The 14,456-nt window shown below is 51.0% G+C and overlaps 2 protein-coding genes across 2 annotated transcripts; both read right to left on the minus strand.

Annotated features, from left to right (window-relative positions):
* Positions 1–165: 165 nt before the first annotated feature.
* Sf3b4 (splicing factor 3b subunit 4) lies at positions 166–4,481 on the minus strand. The gene is made up of 6 exons (XM_010616357.2): positions 4,385–4,481; positions 3,806–3,934; positions 3,016–3,558; positions 2,523–2,729; positions 761–934; positions 166–590 (listed from the first exon to the last, which is right to left on the minus strand). Exons 1-6 carry the CDS (start codon positions 4,416–4,418, stop codon positions 403–405), a joined length of 1,275 nt encoding a protein of 424 aa, XP_010614659.1. The 5' UTR covers positions 4,419–4,481; the 3' UTR covers positions 166–402.
* A 366-nt stretch (positions 4,482–4,847) lies between these two features.
* Mtmr11 (myotubularin related protein 11) lies at positions 4,848–12,878 on the minus strand. The gene is given in 18 exon segments (XM_033758254.1): positions 4,848–5,775; positions 5,777–5,911; positions 6,196–6,489; positions 6,916–7,098; positions 7,328–7,501; positions 7,732–7,898; positions 8,380–8,450; positions 8,667–8,733; positions 9,378–9,502; positions 9,582–9,670; positions 9,789–9,876; positions 10,115–10,250; positions 10,361–10,439; positions 10,911–11,053; positions 11,194–11,254; positions 11,600–11,721; positions 12,110–12,354; positions 12,491–12,878. Coding segments are annotated over 18 exon segments (2,337 nt in total). The 5' UTR covers positions 12,571–12,878; the 3' UTR covers positions 4,848–5,697.
* Positions 12,879–14,456: the final 1,578 nt, after the last annotated feature.

Consider the following 14,456-nt stretch of genomic DNA (forward strand, 5'->3'; position numbering starts at 1 on the left):
AAAAAAAAAAAAAAAAAAAACAGCTGGGGATGCAGCTGGTAAAGTGCCCCAAGGTTCCGTCCCCAATATCACCATAAATAAATAATACCCTTGCTCCTTAACCTTACCATTCCTCCCAATACCCTGACACCTCTCCTTAAAAACTACTTTACTAAAGAAAACACCAAAAAGAATAAACAAAGAGTATAGTTTTATTTTCTCTGGGCACTAGCAAAACACTTAGGATCAAAATAAAAAAGACAAAAAAAAAAATCTCCTGTGAAGAAGTTTATACTAAAAAGAGGAGGTCGGGAGCCTGAGAGGCATTTGAGCCTTAGCCACAAAGAGCCACAACTCTGCTTGGTCCAAAGAATCGAAGAAAAGATGCTGGGGGAATATAAGAGGAGGAAAGAAAATGAGGATCTACTGAGGCAGAGGGCCCCGCAGTGGGCCACGAGGAGGGACGGGAGGCCGGGGAGTAGGTCTGGGCGGAGGCAGGGGCCCCCGCTGGTAGCCATAGGGAGGGGGTCGTGGAGGCCCCGTGTAGCCGTGAGGGGGCATCAGGGGAGGAGGCCCTCGCATACCGTGTGGAGGCATCGGACCTGGGTGACCTGCATGAAGGGAGAGAGAAGTTAGTACAGGGGAGAAACAGGAGATAGCTGATACTGGGAGAGGGAGCCAGGGAGAAGAAATACAAAAGGTAAAAAGAAAGGGCATAGGACACGGGCGTGAAGAAAGCCGGGACTCTATGTGACAGAAGGAAGTGACGGAGTCTACTCACCCATGGGAGACCCAAACGGAGGCCCTCGGGGGGGCATGCCCATGGGAGGAGGTCCGGGGTGAGGCATTCCAGGTGGCGGCCGGGGAGGTGGCTGTCCCCCAGAGCCTGGTGGGCCAGCATGGGGATGTCCTAAGCCATGGGGGCCGTGGTGGGCCAGCTGCATCTGAGACATCCCTGTGAAAATAAAACAGAGACAGGAAAGGAGACAGAGGAAAATACAGAAGAGGGCAAAGCCAATGAAGAAAGGAAAAAACCAAAATGACAAAAAAGTGACCTTTACAGAAGCATATGGAAAATAAGGTTGGTACAAAGTACCCCATCCTTGACTCCAACCCCGTAACACAAACCAACCATGCAGGAAACCAACTCCTCATCCACCTCACTTGCTATATGATTTAGGCACTGTGATAACATAGGACAGGGAATAGTCAAATTCCCAAAATTATGAAAACAAAGACTATTACAGGAAGAGCGGGTTTGAAAGGGAATATCAAAGCAACAGGATTATGATTCCGGCTTGTTAATAACCACAGACTAAACTGGGTGTGGTGGTGCACGCCTGTAATCCCAGCACTGGGAGGCTGAGGCAGGAGGATCGCTGTGAGATCGAGATCAGCCTGGGCTACATAGTGAGTTCCAGGTCAGTCTCAACTACACAGTAAGACCCTGTCTCAAAAAACCAAAAATAAGGGTCAGGGATTTAGCTCAGTGGTTCGGTGGCCTGCCTTGCAAGCGCAATGACCCGAGTTCAATCCCCAGTACCAAAAATATTTTTTTTAAATAAATAAATAAAAATTTTAAAAAAGCACAGACTAGAACAGAGGCTGAGACAGAAGGATCACAAATTCCAGCCCAGACTCTGTCTCAATAAATAAATAAATAAATAAATAAAGGGCTAGGGATTTAATTCCGTGGCGCTGCGCCTGCCTGGCAAGCGCAAGGTCCTGAGTTTGATTCCTAGTACTGGGGGAAAAAAAGAGAGACAAATAAATAAATAGGGCCAGTGCAAAGGCCCTGCTTCAGTCCCTAGTACAAGAAAGAAAAAAAAACAACAACAACAACAAAAAAAAAACCACCATGGAATACAGAAAGAGATCCAGGCAGGATACATCAATATCTATATAATTAAAACTATGGCTTCACACTGAAAAAGAGAACCAAGCAAAAAATCTAGCTGGGCATGGTGGCGCATGCCTGTAATCCCAGCACTCAAGAGGCTGAGGCAGGAGGATCACTGTGAGACCAGGCTGGGCTACACAGTGAGTTCCAGATGAGTCTCAACTACATAGTGAGACCCTGTCTCAAAAAACAAAAAAAATCAATCAATCAATCAACGTAGGCACAAGCAGAGAAAAACATCAAAGGTAGCTAAGACTAAGGAGTCAGAGAGAAGGGTAGCAAATGCAGAGAAAGAAGGAAAAAGAGACACAAATTTCAAATAGGAAGACATGGCTAATTTCAAGTACAAAAGAAGTTAAACCAATTAAGGAACAGAAGTGTCCCCTAGATTTGGCAGTGGACTCACTGGAGTGGAACCAGATGAAATAATGAAAGTAAGTCAAGGAAATAAAAATAGAGAGTACTGGCTACTCTTCAGAAAAGACAGTGTGTGAGTATACAAAGCAACGTAGCATTTGGGATTGTTTGAAGGAAAAGAGAGCTCTGGGTTTGTTATCCTCTGGGAACAAAGGGGACTAGGGTGAGCAGTGACACAGTCCCTGCAGCAAGCTTATCAGCCCCTTTCCCAGCAAAGAACGCCTACCTGGATGTGGCATCCCAGCTGGTGGGAAGGGGTGAGGATGTGAATGTCCATGACCAGGATGTCCAGCCCCTGGGGTTCCTGCTGATGGGGGACCATGTCCTCCAGCCCCAGGAGGCATCGGTGGTGGGGGCATGGCCGGTGGTATTCCGGGTGGGAGCGCTCCTGGAGGCGGCACGGGTGGTGGGAAGGAGCCAGGAGGCGGCATGCCTGTGCAGGAAATGAAAGAAGGAAGATTTGATGGTAATAAGAACAGAGGCTTAAAAGCACGTGTCTCAATCTGGCCTCTCCAGGCAGGTGAGTTCTTTATTCTCCTGTCAGTGCTCTAAGTGGTCAAATTCCAAAAGAAATACAACTTTCTTCACCACTATCTCGAAACATTCCCCTCTCTCATCAATCACTGCCTCAATGTCCCACCCTCTCAGGGTTTTTCCTTCCTCCTTCCCTTCCCCTCCAATAGCCTCAAGCCACAGATACTTTGAACCAAACACTTTACCTGGTGGAGGAAGCCCAGACCCCAGTGATGATACTACAGGATTGGGGGCAGAAGGTGGAGGGGGTGCATCGGCGAACAGCTGATGAGGGCGGTCAGCCTGAGAGAGTGGGTTCTGGGCTGCCAGAAGTCGTTCAGCTGCTGAGCCATGGCGTTCACCCTTAGAGTCCTTCTTGAAGGCATAAGACACGGTGATAGGGCGATTACAGAGGTACTGCCCATTCATGGCCTCAATGGCTGCATCCGAAGCATCAAACGAAGCAAAATTAATAAAGGCATAACCTTTGGAGTTCCCTGTGTCAGGGTCCCGCATAATCTTGGGTGTTTGTAAGATGACCCCAAAGGCGCTGAAAGTATCGTAAAGCAGCTTCTCATCAATCTCTGGGTCCAGGTTCCCAATAAAAATGTTGGCCCCTACATCGAGGTTTTTGTTATGAGCTGATGCTTTGTTCACTCTTATTGGCTTTCCATAGAGTTTGATCATGTTCATGATCTTAATGGCATAGTCAGCATCTTCCTCACTCAAGAATTCAACAAAACCATAGCCTGGGGAAATGAAGAAGGTTAGGTTAACAACTCAAGTGAACAGAGTCAAAATGGGGCCTAGGTCATCCACTCTCCAATCACAAAGAACATGAAGCTTAAAAGAAATCCTTTATGAACTTTGAACCCAAACTCAAAGGAAAGAAATCTCTTATGTTGCCCATGACAAAAACAGCTGTGAATAATGTCAGGATTTTTCAGGAGCTTTTGTCCTCTAAATATACAAATTAACTTCTTGCCATGTACTCACCTTGGTGCTGGCCAGTGACTCTATCCTTTGGCATATGGGTGTTGACTACTGGCCCAGCCTGGAGAAAGAGTTCCCACAGCAGTGGTTCACTAACTTTCTCATCAAGGCCCCCCACATACACAGTGGCATCTAGAGGGGAGGAAGGAGGCAGGGCAGAGGTGAGAAGATGACAGGAAAGAAAGGTGGAACAAGAAGACAGAATACAGGCAAGGGAATTGGGGGATGGGGTGGGGTAAAAAAAAGAAAAAACTCGTTAGATTAAGCACATAAACTTCCCAGGACCTAGAGAATCTTCTAAAAATATAGTTTATGCTCTGCTGCAGATTTTGCCTGCTGTGGGTTTTTTCCTTTGTCTTGTTTTCTTTTTGGTGGGCAAAAAGAAGGGGACTGGTCCTAGAAGCACCACCAAACATACAGGCCTCTCAGCCTGCACCCAAGCACCTCGCCTCCAGGAACCGCGGCGGCCGGCCTCGCGCCTGCCGGGGGCTGTGATGTCCGCGGCTGGCGGAAATGCTGCTGGTCCTAGTCAGGGAATCTTAGCTCCCCGAGATCCATTCAGGGTTCGTCTGCTTTAGATACCTTGATTCCGTTCAGAGATAGGCCCGGCAGCCATGGCGAAGGAGCTCCCGCCGTCGCCAAGCGGTGGCTCCGCCCTCTGACCTGTTACTACTTCCTCTTCCGGGGCGAAGGCGGGCACTGGGTGGGGCTGTAGGGAAGAGGAGCCGGAAGCGGGTGCGGCCATTTTAGGACCCCCTGAAACCGAGCGTCTCGGGAATTTTCCCTTTGGCCGTGCATCATCACAGTGATGAGGGCAGGACTGAAATTCAGACCCCCTTAAGGCAGTGCTAAAATGTTACGGAATTATACTCGTCACAAAAATGTAAATCCAGAAGCTAAAAGAACAGAATTTTTTCATTTTGCTACAGACAAATCGTTGGTATCAAGGGATCCTTCTTTTGCTACCTAGGAGAGGGTGTGCTAAGGAAACCCCCAGCCTGTGAACTCCGCTGCCTTCTATCTCGGCCCCACAGCCCTAGTTTGGGCCCCAGGTATTTTATTTTCCCGCAAGGGAGTAGGTTGCGCAGTGTCGGCTGGAGTGACGTCTGAGGTCGCCTCGTTGCGATTGCATAGTGGGACGGAATCAGGCGGCTCCAAGACGGGTGTGACCAAGGATCGTGGCTGTTTGGAATTGAAGCTCTGAGCCCCAACCTCCAGAACACATCTACAGGGATATTTTAATAGGCTCTTGTCCCATCGACCTCTTAAGTGGGAGACACAGGAAAGAAAGCCCTATTTCTAAACTGCACGTCAGTTCTGCAGCGCCACACCTGCCCAGTTACCGTATTTCTGAGGCAGTAATATGAGGTGCTTCTTTTCCTCCAGCCCCCAAGTTATTCTTTGGCACCTAGGATTCTTTAATCACAATAAGCAACGCCAGTAAAGTGTAGAAATGCTATGCTTTATTGAACTTCTTAAATAGAAATAGCACTACAAAAACATGCAGTAGGAGGAGTGGGTGTCTTCCCAAATCTACCTCATTCCCACAGAAAACTGTAAGGGAAAAAATAGAAACTGGAATTAAGGCAGCAGCAGGAAGGGGTGAGGATGAGGTCTCTTGGCCATCTTTTTGGGATTAGGAACAGTATTGCTGATCTCATGATTTAACGTCATGGTCCAAAAGAAATGGGATTGCCCCAGAAAAAGTGTCATTTCATATTCCAGCTAGTTTTTGTTTAATTCTTCAAATCACAGAGAACAAAAATATCTTTAGGAATCAGAAACAGAAGAGCTAGAGATTAGCACCACCATCTCCTACAGAAACCAAGTCTATTAAATGTGCTTGTTTAAGAACTGGAATGCGAAGTGAGGCAGCATGGCCAGAGAATGCAAACCTACAGGACTACATAGATTCCTCGCCACAGACCTCCCTCAGCCCTGCCTTTGAGCCCACCAGCAGTGTCAGGGGGATTGGGGGAGAATGGTATTTGGGTCCCTTTTTTTGGAATGATCCTCAGAAGATATTCTTGGTGTCCATTTTCTTAATAGCTCCTGGAGGTGGGATAGCTCGTCCCGAAGGCCAGCAATTGTGGGAGCTGAGAGGCCCATCTGGGGATGAAGCAAAAGGCAGCTCTAGCTTTCCACTTGTGTTATTTGTCCACGACTTCTAGTGCCTTTAATGCTCTTTCCCCTTCCAGCTGTGCCCTAAATTCTACTGACTCTAAGTCACAAGCAGTTTTTCTGACTTCTTACACTCCCAAGCCTATCCAGTTGGATAACAGCAACAACAGTACTTCACTTCCCAATCCTCCCAGACACCTTCCTTTCCAGGTCTATTCTGGTTCAGCCCTCAAGCCCTTTCTCCCACTTCCAATTTCTGTCTTCCTTCTTACCTGGACCTCGGGTCTTCCTCTCAAGTAGCAGCGTCTCCAGAGCCTGACCTGGGGTCCCAGATATCCAGGCAGCAGTAGCCCTGGAGGTAAAGGGCAGGCTCCCCAATGTGAGGGGAGACCCCACTCCTGGTCAGCCAGGCTCTCAGAGGAGACAGCAGGTCGAGGGAGCCATCGAGCAGAGACTGCCAGCAGGGAGGGACTGTCTCTCCAAGGACAGAGCTGATTCAGGGGGGTTAGTGCCCCTCTAGAGAAGAGCCACGCAGAATTGGGGGGTCCAGGAACCATGAGGCTTGGCTAAAGGGGAAAGGGATGTCAACTGGCAATTGAAAATCCAGATAAGCCCTGTTTCCCGAGTCTGGGTCCCGAAGGCATCCAGCTGCCATTCACTCATACTAGTAACTAAAACTACAGGCCTCCCCTCAGAACTCCGACTCCCTCAGGACTCTCCTCATTCGGCTTCAACTAGACCTCAGGGCTGATGGAAGTTGATTTTAGAGAAACTTGTAAAATGTGGGCATGAGACTAATAAAGGGAAACAAAAGAAAAAAATATGTCCTCTGCCTTTCTGGGACTTCCATCTTCCTCCTGACAGTCAGGGACTATTAAGTAGAAGAGGAGTGAGGTACTTTCCCCTGAGGAACTCAGACACTGTCTTTCTAACTGCTAGTGGTATAAGCCTGTGGGAAAGTCAGGAGCATTTAGTAGGTCTAGACATCTCACCTGCTGTCTACTGAACCAGGAATCTGGGTAATGTTCTGGGGCATAGCCGGGATTATGGAATTGTAATATTTGCTCATTGCTGTAGCGTAAGTCCCAGTCCCAAACAGACAGCTGCAAGTTAACAGAGTTCCCAACTGAGGGCTGAGAGTACTCTGGGGTGTAAACTTGTGCATAAGAGTTAAACTGGATAAAGAGAGCAAGAAAAATGATGGTTAAACAAAAATTATATATAATCTGTTCAAATCTAGAGACAAATCATGAAATTTTTACCTGTTTCAGGCATCAGATAATAGAGCAGAAATCTCATTCTGAGAGTGGGCATTAGCTTACCCCTCCCTACTCATCGACCTCACTTCTCATAAAATACATCAGTGGGGAAAAAAAAAAAAACCGAAAAGTAGAAGTCACTGACCTGAGCACGCTGCTTCCCGCGCTCCCAGGGAGTATTTCTCAGGAAGGTTAGGGTATCAGGGACCCTGACACTGTCATGCAGGGCAAGAAGGAGAAACTCAGAGAATTCAAACTCTGCTGGGCACTGCTGGAGGAGCTGCCAGACACAGTCGAGGAAGAGAAGAAACACTGGGGCCTGAGAAGAGAGACGTTTAGGGTTTGGAGGGATCGCAGAATCGAAGAGGGAGGATGACGGAGACACGGAACGGGGCACTAAAGAGGTCAGGAGGGAGAGTCTGAGCCGAAGGGCTTAGGGCTCGGGGCCCTTACTTGTCAGCTGACCTCGGGACCTCTGACCCGATTTGCCTCCTGTGGACTCCGCTATGTGCTTCAGGAAGCCCCGCCAGCCCTCCAGACGATTCTCACCTCTTCACTGGCCCCAGTTCCCCCGAGCCGGGTCAGGAAGGGGTGTCCAGCTGCCACCCACTCCCGCTGCACTAGAGATTGGAAGCCAAACAGTGTTCGGGCTTCGGGGGCTGAAAGCAGCTGGACGAGTGAAGAGAGGAGGCCATTGAGATCACGATCCCCGCGCTCTGGGTGACAAAGAGGAAGAAGGGACAAAGGGAGGTCCAAGAAACTAGAGCAGGAGAGAGTGAGAAAAAGAAACACGGTAAGGAGACGTGAGGGGCGTAGGGGGAAGTCAGGGTGGGCAAGGTTGGGAGAAGGTAGAAGTGAAGCGAAAACAGCTTGAATGAGTCACTCTGTAAACTCCACCCAGCCTGAAATACCCAGCTTCGGTGTAAGAGGCAGAATCGGCCCTTACACCAGCTTCCGTAGTGCCTTTCCCACCCAACACCGGCGCCTGGGCACATCCTAGTCTCGGGGAGACTGAACAGTGGGAGACGGGGCTTTTGCAGGGGGAAGAGTTGGAGCTCATGGGGGGCTCCTAGGAACGGGAAGAGGTGCGCTACTAAGAGAAGACAGAGCCTTACAGTCTCGCTCCCTGAACAGAATCCACTCAGGTGGGTAAAGGAAAAAGGCAAGGAATGGAACAGGCTGAGCCAAGGAACTCACCTTGAAGTACTACGCAACGAACCCGGGATGTCACCAAGACTGAAATGTCACTGGCCTTACGAAGACAAGACCTGAAGGGGCAAGTAAGGAAAAGGGACGAGTGCTTAGCCCGGGAGGAAGGGTAACGGGTTACGGGCTGGAACACAGCAGATTCCGAAATCCCGCTGCCCCTTCCGGGAAGCGGCAGTAGCAGTCTTGGGAATCTGACGAGTGTTTGTTGAAGGCGGCTCAGGAGTCCACATTATCAGAAGGTTGGGAAGCTGGAATTCCCGCTGGGAGAGGAGTACCTGACGTGGTCCAACCACCGTGTTCCTTCCAAGGCAGAGAGCCACTTATCCTCGGACACAGCAGAGTCTGACAGTGGAGGGAGCAGAAGGGCAAAGAACTCAGAACTCGGGACTGAGGTCGACAGCCTGGTGGGTCAAGGATAAGCCAGGTAGTGACCTGAGGCTGAGGGTGGGGGTGAAAAGTAAATGGCCATGAGGTTTCTAAAATTAAATTATGTGTATGGGGCTGGGGATGTAGTTTAGGAGTAGAGCACTTGCCTAGCAAGTGGAAGGCCTTAGGTTCACCCCCGGCACTATTTGAAAAAAAAGGTGATGGCTGCTCATTGTAAATATATTAAGATTTATTGTACATTTAAGATGGGTACATTTTATAAAATTCCATAAAGCTGTCTTTTGAACAGAATAAGTTGGATCTAACAGGCAATCAGTAAATCCATAGGACGTAGGAGTTGGGTGTGGCAGCGCAACCCAGCACAACCCAGCGCTCCAGAAAGCTGAGGCAGGAGGACCCCAGGTAAGCCTGCCTCAGAAAATAAAATGGGTTGGGGATGTAGCTCTATGCAGAGGCCCTGGGCTCAATCCCTAGTACAAAGGAAAAACAAAACAACAAAAACAACTGCAGATCACTAGGCTAAAGGGTTCCTCATCAGTAGCAGACAGAAGGATGAAGGCCAGCGGCCCGACGGGTGAGAGGCCAGAGGTTATTCTCACCAGGCAGGCAGAGGGCCCTCAGCTTCACGTGGGCAAGCTGGACATCTGCAAGACTAGGCAGCTCATCCATCGTGTCTACCAGGACAACGTCCGAGTGTCCAGCCTGGAGCATGGACTCCACCGCTCTGGAGAGGAGAGGGTCAGAGATGGGAAGGAGCCCACCCTGAGCACCTAACCCTGGAGTCTTACTGCCAGGCCCCTTACCTGATATCCTCCTTGTTGGGGTCACTGGCTGTGTAAAAGCCTCCACAACGAAGAAGATCACTGCCCCCAGGGTGATGCCAGGACAGGCGCTTCGGATGGGTGAGAACAGGGTCACTGTGGGGGACACTAGTTCCAAGCTACCCTGGCCTCCACAGTGACCTCACAGGGATCCCCACTCCACAGTGTCCCCCGGACCCTTACACTGACCGGTCCACGGCCCTGATGGAAGTGGCCAAATGCTCTCCTGACCTCGCTGTCCAGAGTTCTATTAGGGACCCAGATGTAACGGGGGAGGCTGTGAAATTGAGAAGGACATCCCAGCTTGGCTCAGTGGCTGCGTTAACGTGTAAGCTGTCATACAGGAGATCTGCTTCGGAGATCTGAGGGATCTCAGGTTTGGAGAGCAGAGAGGTAACAAGGGTAGCTTCACAGATGTACTGGGGTCGGGAGCTTATGGAAAGTCCAAGTTTGAGAGGATCGGGGAACTATGGGACAGCTGGGAGGCAGCAGGGGTTGGGGTGGACAGCCATCACCTGGTAGCGATGTCGAACCTCGCATTGACGGTGCTGACCCTCCAGCCTGTGGCTCCCTGCTTCTTCAGCTCAGTTTCCCAGTCTTCCGATGTCTCCAGCAGAGGTATTGGTGGTTTTCTGGAGCCAGAACCCTGGGCTGGGTAGGAGTGAAGCAGCGGAGGAAGAGGAACCAGAGGCAGCTTCTCACCTCTTGTCTGCACCAGCCCCTGCCTTTTCACTGTCCGTCTCCTAAAGCACCTCACTCACCAGCCTTCCTCTGAGTTATCCCTGCATACTGCTGGGTTTGACTGCTCTGAGCTCTGGCTTGGACAATGGCCATGGTCACCTGTAGCAGAAAACACACCCATCCTTTTATTTTAGCCTGAAGAAATGAAAAGGAAACGGAGGCCCCTTGTACCTCCACGGCTCTATCACCAACAGAGAAGAGAAAAACAGACCCCAAGAGAAGGGAGCACCCACAGGTCATGGGGACTGGGATCAGGAGAACAAATTTAGAGCCACAGAGTCATAAAATTAAATTCTGGGAAGAAATTCAGGCGTACTATCATTCAACCCTTCCCATTTTTCAGAGGCACAAACTTGCCAACAGCCACACAGCTGGTAACTGGCAGAGCCAGGCTAGAATTCAGGCCCTTGTACTCATGATACACCTCTCTCAGCCTTTCAGCCTCTCCTTGAGGACGGAAGGGTGAACGATGAGAGAGACCCCGGAGGATGGGAGAGAGTCAGGAATTGCCAGGAGGAGGACCCCCAAGTTCTGAGGAGAAGAGGCATCTTCAGGTTTGGAGTCCCTTACCTGAAAGGCCTGAGGTTCTAATCCTCCAGCCTCAAAACCAACCCTGAGCAGTCGGAAGTCTCGGCCGTGAATCAGAATCTCCTCAGGGATAAACTTGAGCTGTGACCCTGGACGAAGGAGCTGAACTCGTGACAAGCCACTCACTGAAGTCAAGATGAGAGAGCTGGGTAACCATATGGTCCCCGGGAGGAGCTCTTCCAGCTCGTCCCACCCAGCCCTTGCTATCTTCTCAGCACAAGACATAGAGGGGTTCCAGCACCCTCTTCGCTAAACCCAGACTCACCAGCTTCTAATCGGCCAATGTTGCCCAAGGCAAAATCATATTCACTGCTCAGGGGAGTGTCCTAGAGGAAGCATATGAAGATGACACAAACATCTGAAGTAACCCCACTTTCTCTACCTTGATGGCCCCACCCCCCTCTGGGAGCAACTCCCCTAAAAATAACACCCGCTTCCTTTTCTGAGACGGGCTTGCTGTTGTAGCCCAGGCTGGCCTCGAACTCTTGGCGATCCTCCTGCCTCAGCCTCTCAAGTGCTGGGATCACAGGAGTGCACCACCATACCTGGCTTAAATATAACCCCCTTTGACTCTCATGCATTCAAAACACAGCCCTTTACCCTGTTGTCTACATCTACCTAGACTCCGTACCCATTTCACTCTGTCCTGTGTATGGCCCTAGCCATTTCACCTGGCTCCGCTGCCATCCGCAGGGCCAGAAGGTAACCCTGAAGTTGGTGCACATCAGGGTTCCAGGCAATTCGGGTTCCAGTCCTTTCCTCAGCCCTGGGGCCCATGCTAGTATCTGCTCCCCTAAGGAGGAAGAAGGGAAGCCAAGTTATGACTCTCCGCAGTGCTGCCCCATACACCCATTCCTCTGAGACAAGGATATAGAAAGGGAAGATTAAAATCCTTCCCTAAACCCATAAGTTTGAGGAAAAAGAGTCTTTTCTAAACCTCTGTAACCAGAACAGAGCATAGTATGGAGCCTGACATATATTAGACATTCAGCTATTGAATAAATGGGTCAAGAAAAGGGAGGCAACAGTGAGGTCCAAACCCTCAGCCAGGACTGGAGAGAAAAGCAAGGCAGTCTGACTAGCGCTGGGCCAGGAAAAGACTACAGGGCTGTCTTCAGCGAGGGCAGGAAACAGAGCTGGGGTGGGTGAGTTTGGAGGCTCTCAGGCGGTCAGATCATTACCTGGGAGGCATCCAGAGGCCAGGCGGCTGCCAGGCTGACGGCTCCTGTGCTCCGGCATCCTGCTTCCCCGGATGGACCTGGGCCCAGAGAGCTGAGGGGGCGCGCAGTTGTGATCCCAGGCCGCCCCGCCCTGGGTCTGGGATTCCCTCAGAGGCCCCTTTAGAGGCCTACGCTCAGACTCCCGGGAAACAGATCTGTGTCCTGCGGAGCTCGAGACCGGTGCGGGCAGACGCCAAAGGGAGGGACTGGTTAATGGGTAATGAGACCCGAACTTGAGATGGGGAAAGGCCGACACACCCTCCTGCTCCAGATCTTCCCCTTCCCCGGTCTCTGCAGCATCCGCGTGCCCCCTCCTCCGGCCCCCAGAGCCCCTCTCCTTACCCCCATCTCTGGCTCCTCCTTCTGGGGGGCAATGTTGAAACTCTGGCCCCGGCCCCCCCACCACATTTCTCTGGCTCCATCCGGGGATGGAGCACTAAGGGTAGGAAACCTTGAGGATGCTGAGTCCCGCGGGGAAAGGGCTGAGTCTCAGTTGAGAAAAGGGAGATGAAACAGAGAGGCACGTGGGAGGACTCGAGAGGAAGAAGCCTCTGAGGTGCAGGGAGCGCAGTTCGGGGGGTCTTCTGAAAGGTGTGACCGGCCCGGCCACGGGAGGCTCCTCGGAAACTTCAGGCGACTCTGGAGAGGGCGGAGAGCTGCCCAGCCCCTTAAAGGAGAATACACACAATCTTGGAAAAGTAGAAAGGAAATGGAGATGCCTCAGAAAGAGGGGAAAATGAGAAACAGAAAATCCGTCCTCCTTTACCCCAATCCCACAGCCTACTCTCTTCCTGTCATGGGTTTTGGACACTGATGAGGGCGGTAATAACTGATTTTTTTTTTTTTTGAGACATAATCTCAGGGTGGATGGAGTTCAGGCTGGCCTCAAACTCATTAAGTAGCCCAGGTTGGCCTCGAACTCGCGGTGATCCTCCTGCTTCAGCCTCCCGAGGGCTGGGATTACAGGCGTGGGCCACCACGGGCTGTAATACTGATTATCAAACTGCAATCACGGGACTGGGACTGCCTCTGCAGACTTTCAGTGTTGATTGACTTCCTTGCCCCCTTACCCTGGGAAGTTCTGGGCGTGTGCGCGTCTGTTTAAAAGGGGGAGGTAAGGTAGAAATGCAAAGTAGTTCAGCCCTCTTTACTGCCTCTCCCGATAGAGCTACCAAAAGGGGTTGAGAAAGAGTAAATGGGAACTGGATTTAAGATTTGGAGAGGTTCAAGAATCGAGAAGCAAGCTGGTCAAAGTCTCTCCTCCTCCAGGGTGAGACACACTTCCCGCGAGGGGTGCAGAGCGGCGGGGAGAGGCAGAGCCAGCCGGACGCCGCCGAAACAGAAAGGCCGCTCGCGCGCAAGTCTCGGACGGGAGGATCCAGCCCAGAACCTGTCCCGCCCAGCACCCCAGCCCGGGGCCACGGAAAGCCCGCCGATACGTGACCCCACCTCTCCAGCGGGACACCAGATCTCCCAATGAATGATTCATGTTCCCTCCCTTCGATCACAACCCCCTCCCTCACCCCTGCAACCCAAGAAGCAAAGATGGGGGCGGGGGTGGAAGCAAGTAACAAAGGTGCAGCGCAGTATGACGGGGCAGCAATGCAAAAATCTATGTTTAGGCATGAGAAAGACAGGAAATAAAATACCAAACGAGACTTAATGAGCTGCTGCTTTATCGTGTTCGAGTCTGCACAAAGGCAGCAATCCTTAGATGGGGGCCCATTTTCCCACAGTGACGTTCAACTCCCAACTCCCCTCCCCCAGCACACACACCCTTCCGGCCTTGGCTTTCAAGCTCCCAGTCTTGGCGGGCAATGTGGAAATAACGAATTTTGTGAGCCAAGGAGTCAGTGTGGAACGCAGAGGGACACACCTGCTAGGAGGGGCCCAGAAGACTGAGTGCACAAGTCACAAAGGCTACTGAGCACACCTCACTCCCCTGCTGTGTCCTAGGGAAGACGACAACTCCCAAGGTGATATAAAATAAAAACAGCACAGGAAAAGGTGTGCGCCGCAATCTTAAAATTCCAGCACAGTATTCACTCTCCTCCTGCCCACCACTCTTCACGAGACAGCAGACTATAAAGAAAAAACGTCAGGGGGATGAGAAATAAATTGGATGACTTGGATCAGCACCCAACCAGTAATGCGGTGAGGGCAGCAACTGGGAGCTAAGTAACGGGAACACTACCTCTCCACCCTGGCACAAATTTACTGGATGGAAGAAGGGCGCGGAGGCAGGAGGCTGCACCAGATTTTTCCATCTTCAGAATGCTCCTCTGGCTGCAGATTTGCTCCAGGAGGC

The sequence above is a fragment of the Fukomys damarensis genome, unplaced genomic scaffold (assembly GCF_012274545.1).
Source record: "Fukomys damarensis isolate Sample0158 unplaced genomic scaffold, DMR_v1.0_HiC HiC_scaffold_33, whole genome shotgun sequence".
NCBI classification, from domain to species: domain Eukaryota; kingdom Metazoa; phylum Chordata; class Mammalia; order Rodentia; family Bathyergidae; genus Fukomys; species Fukomys damarensis.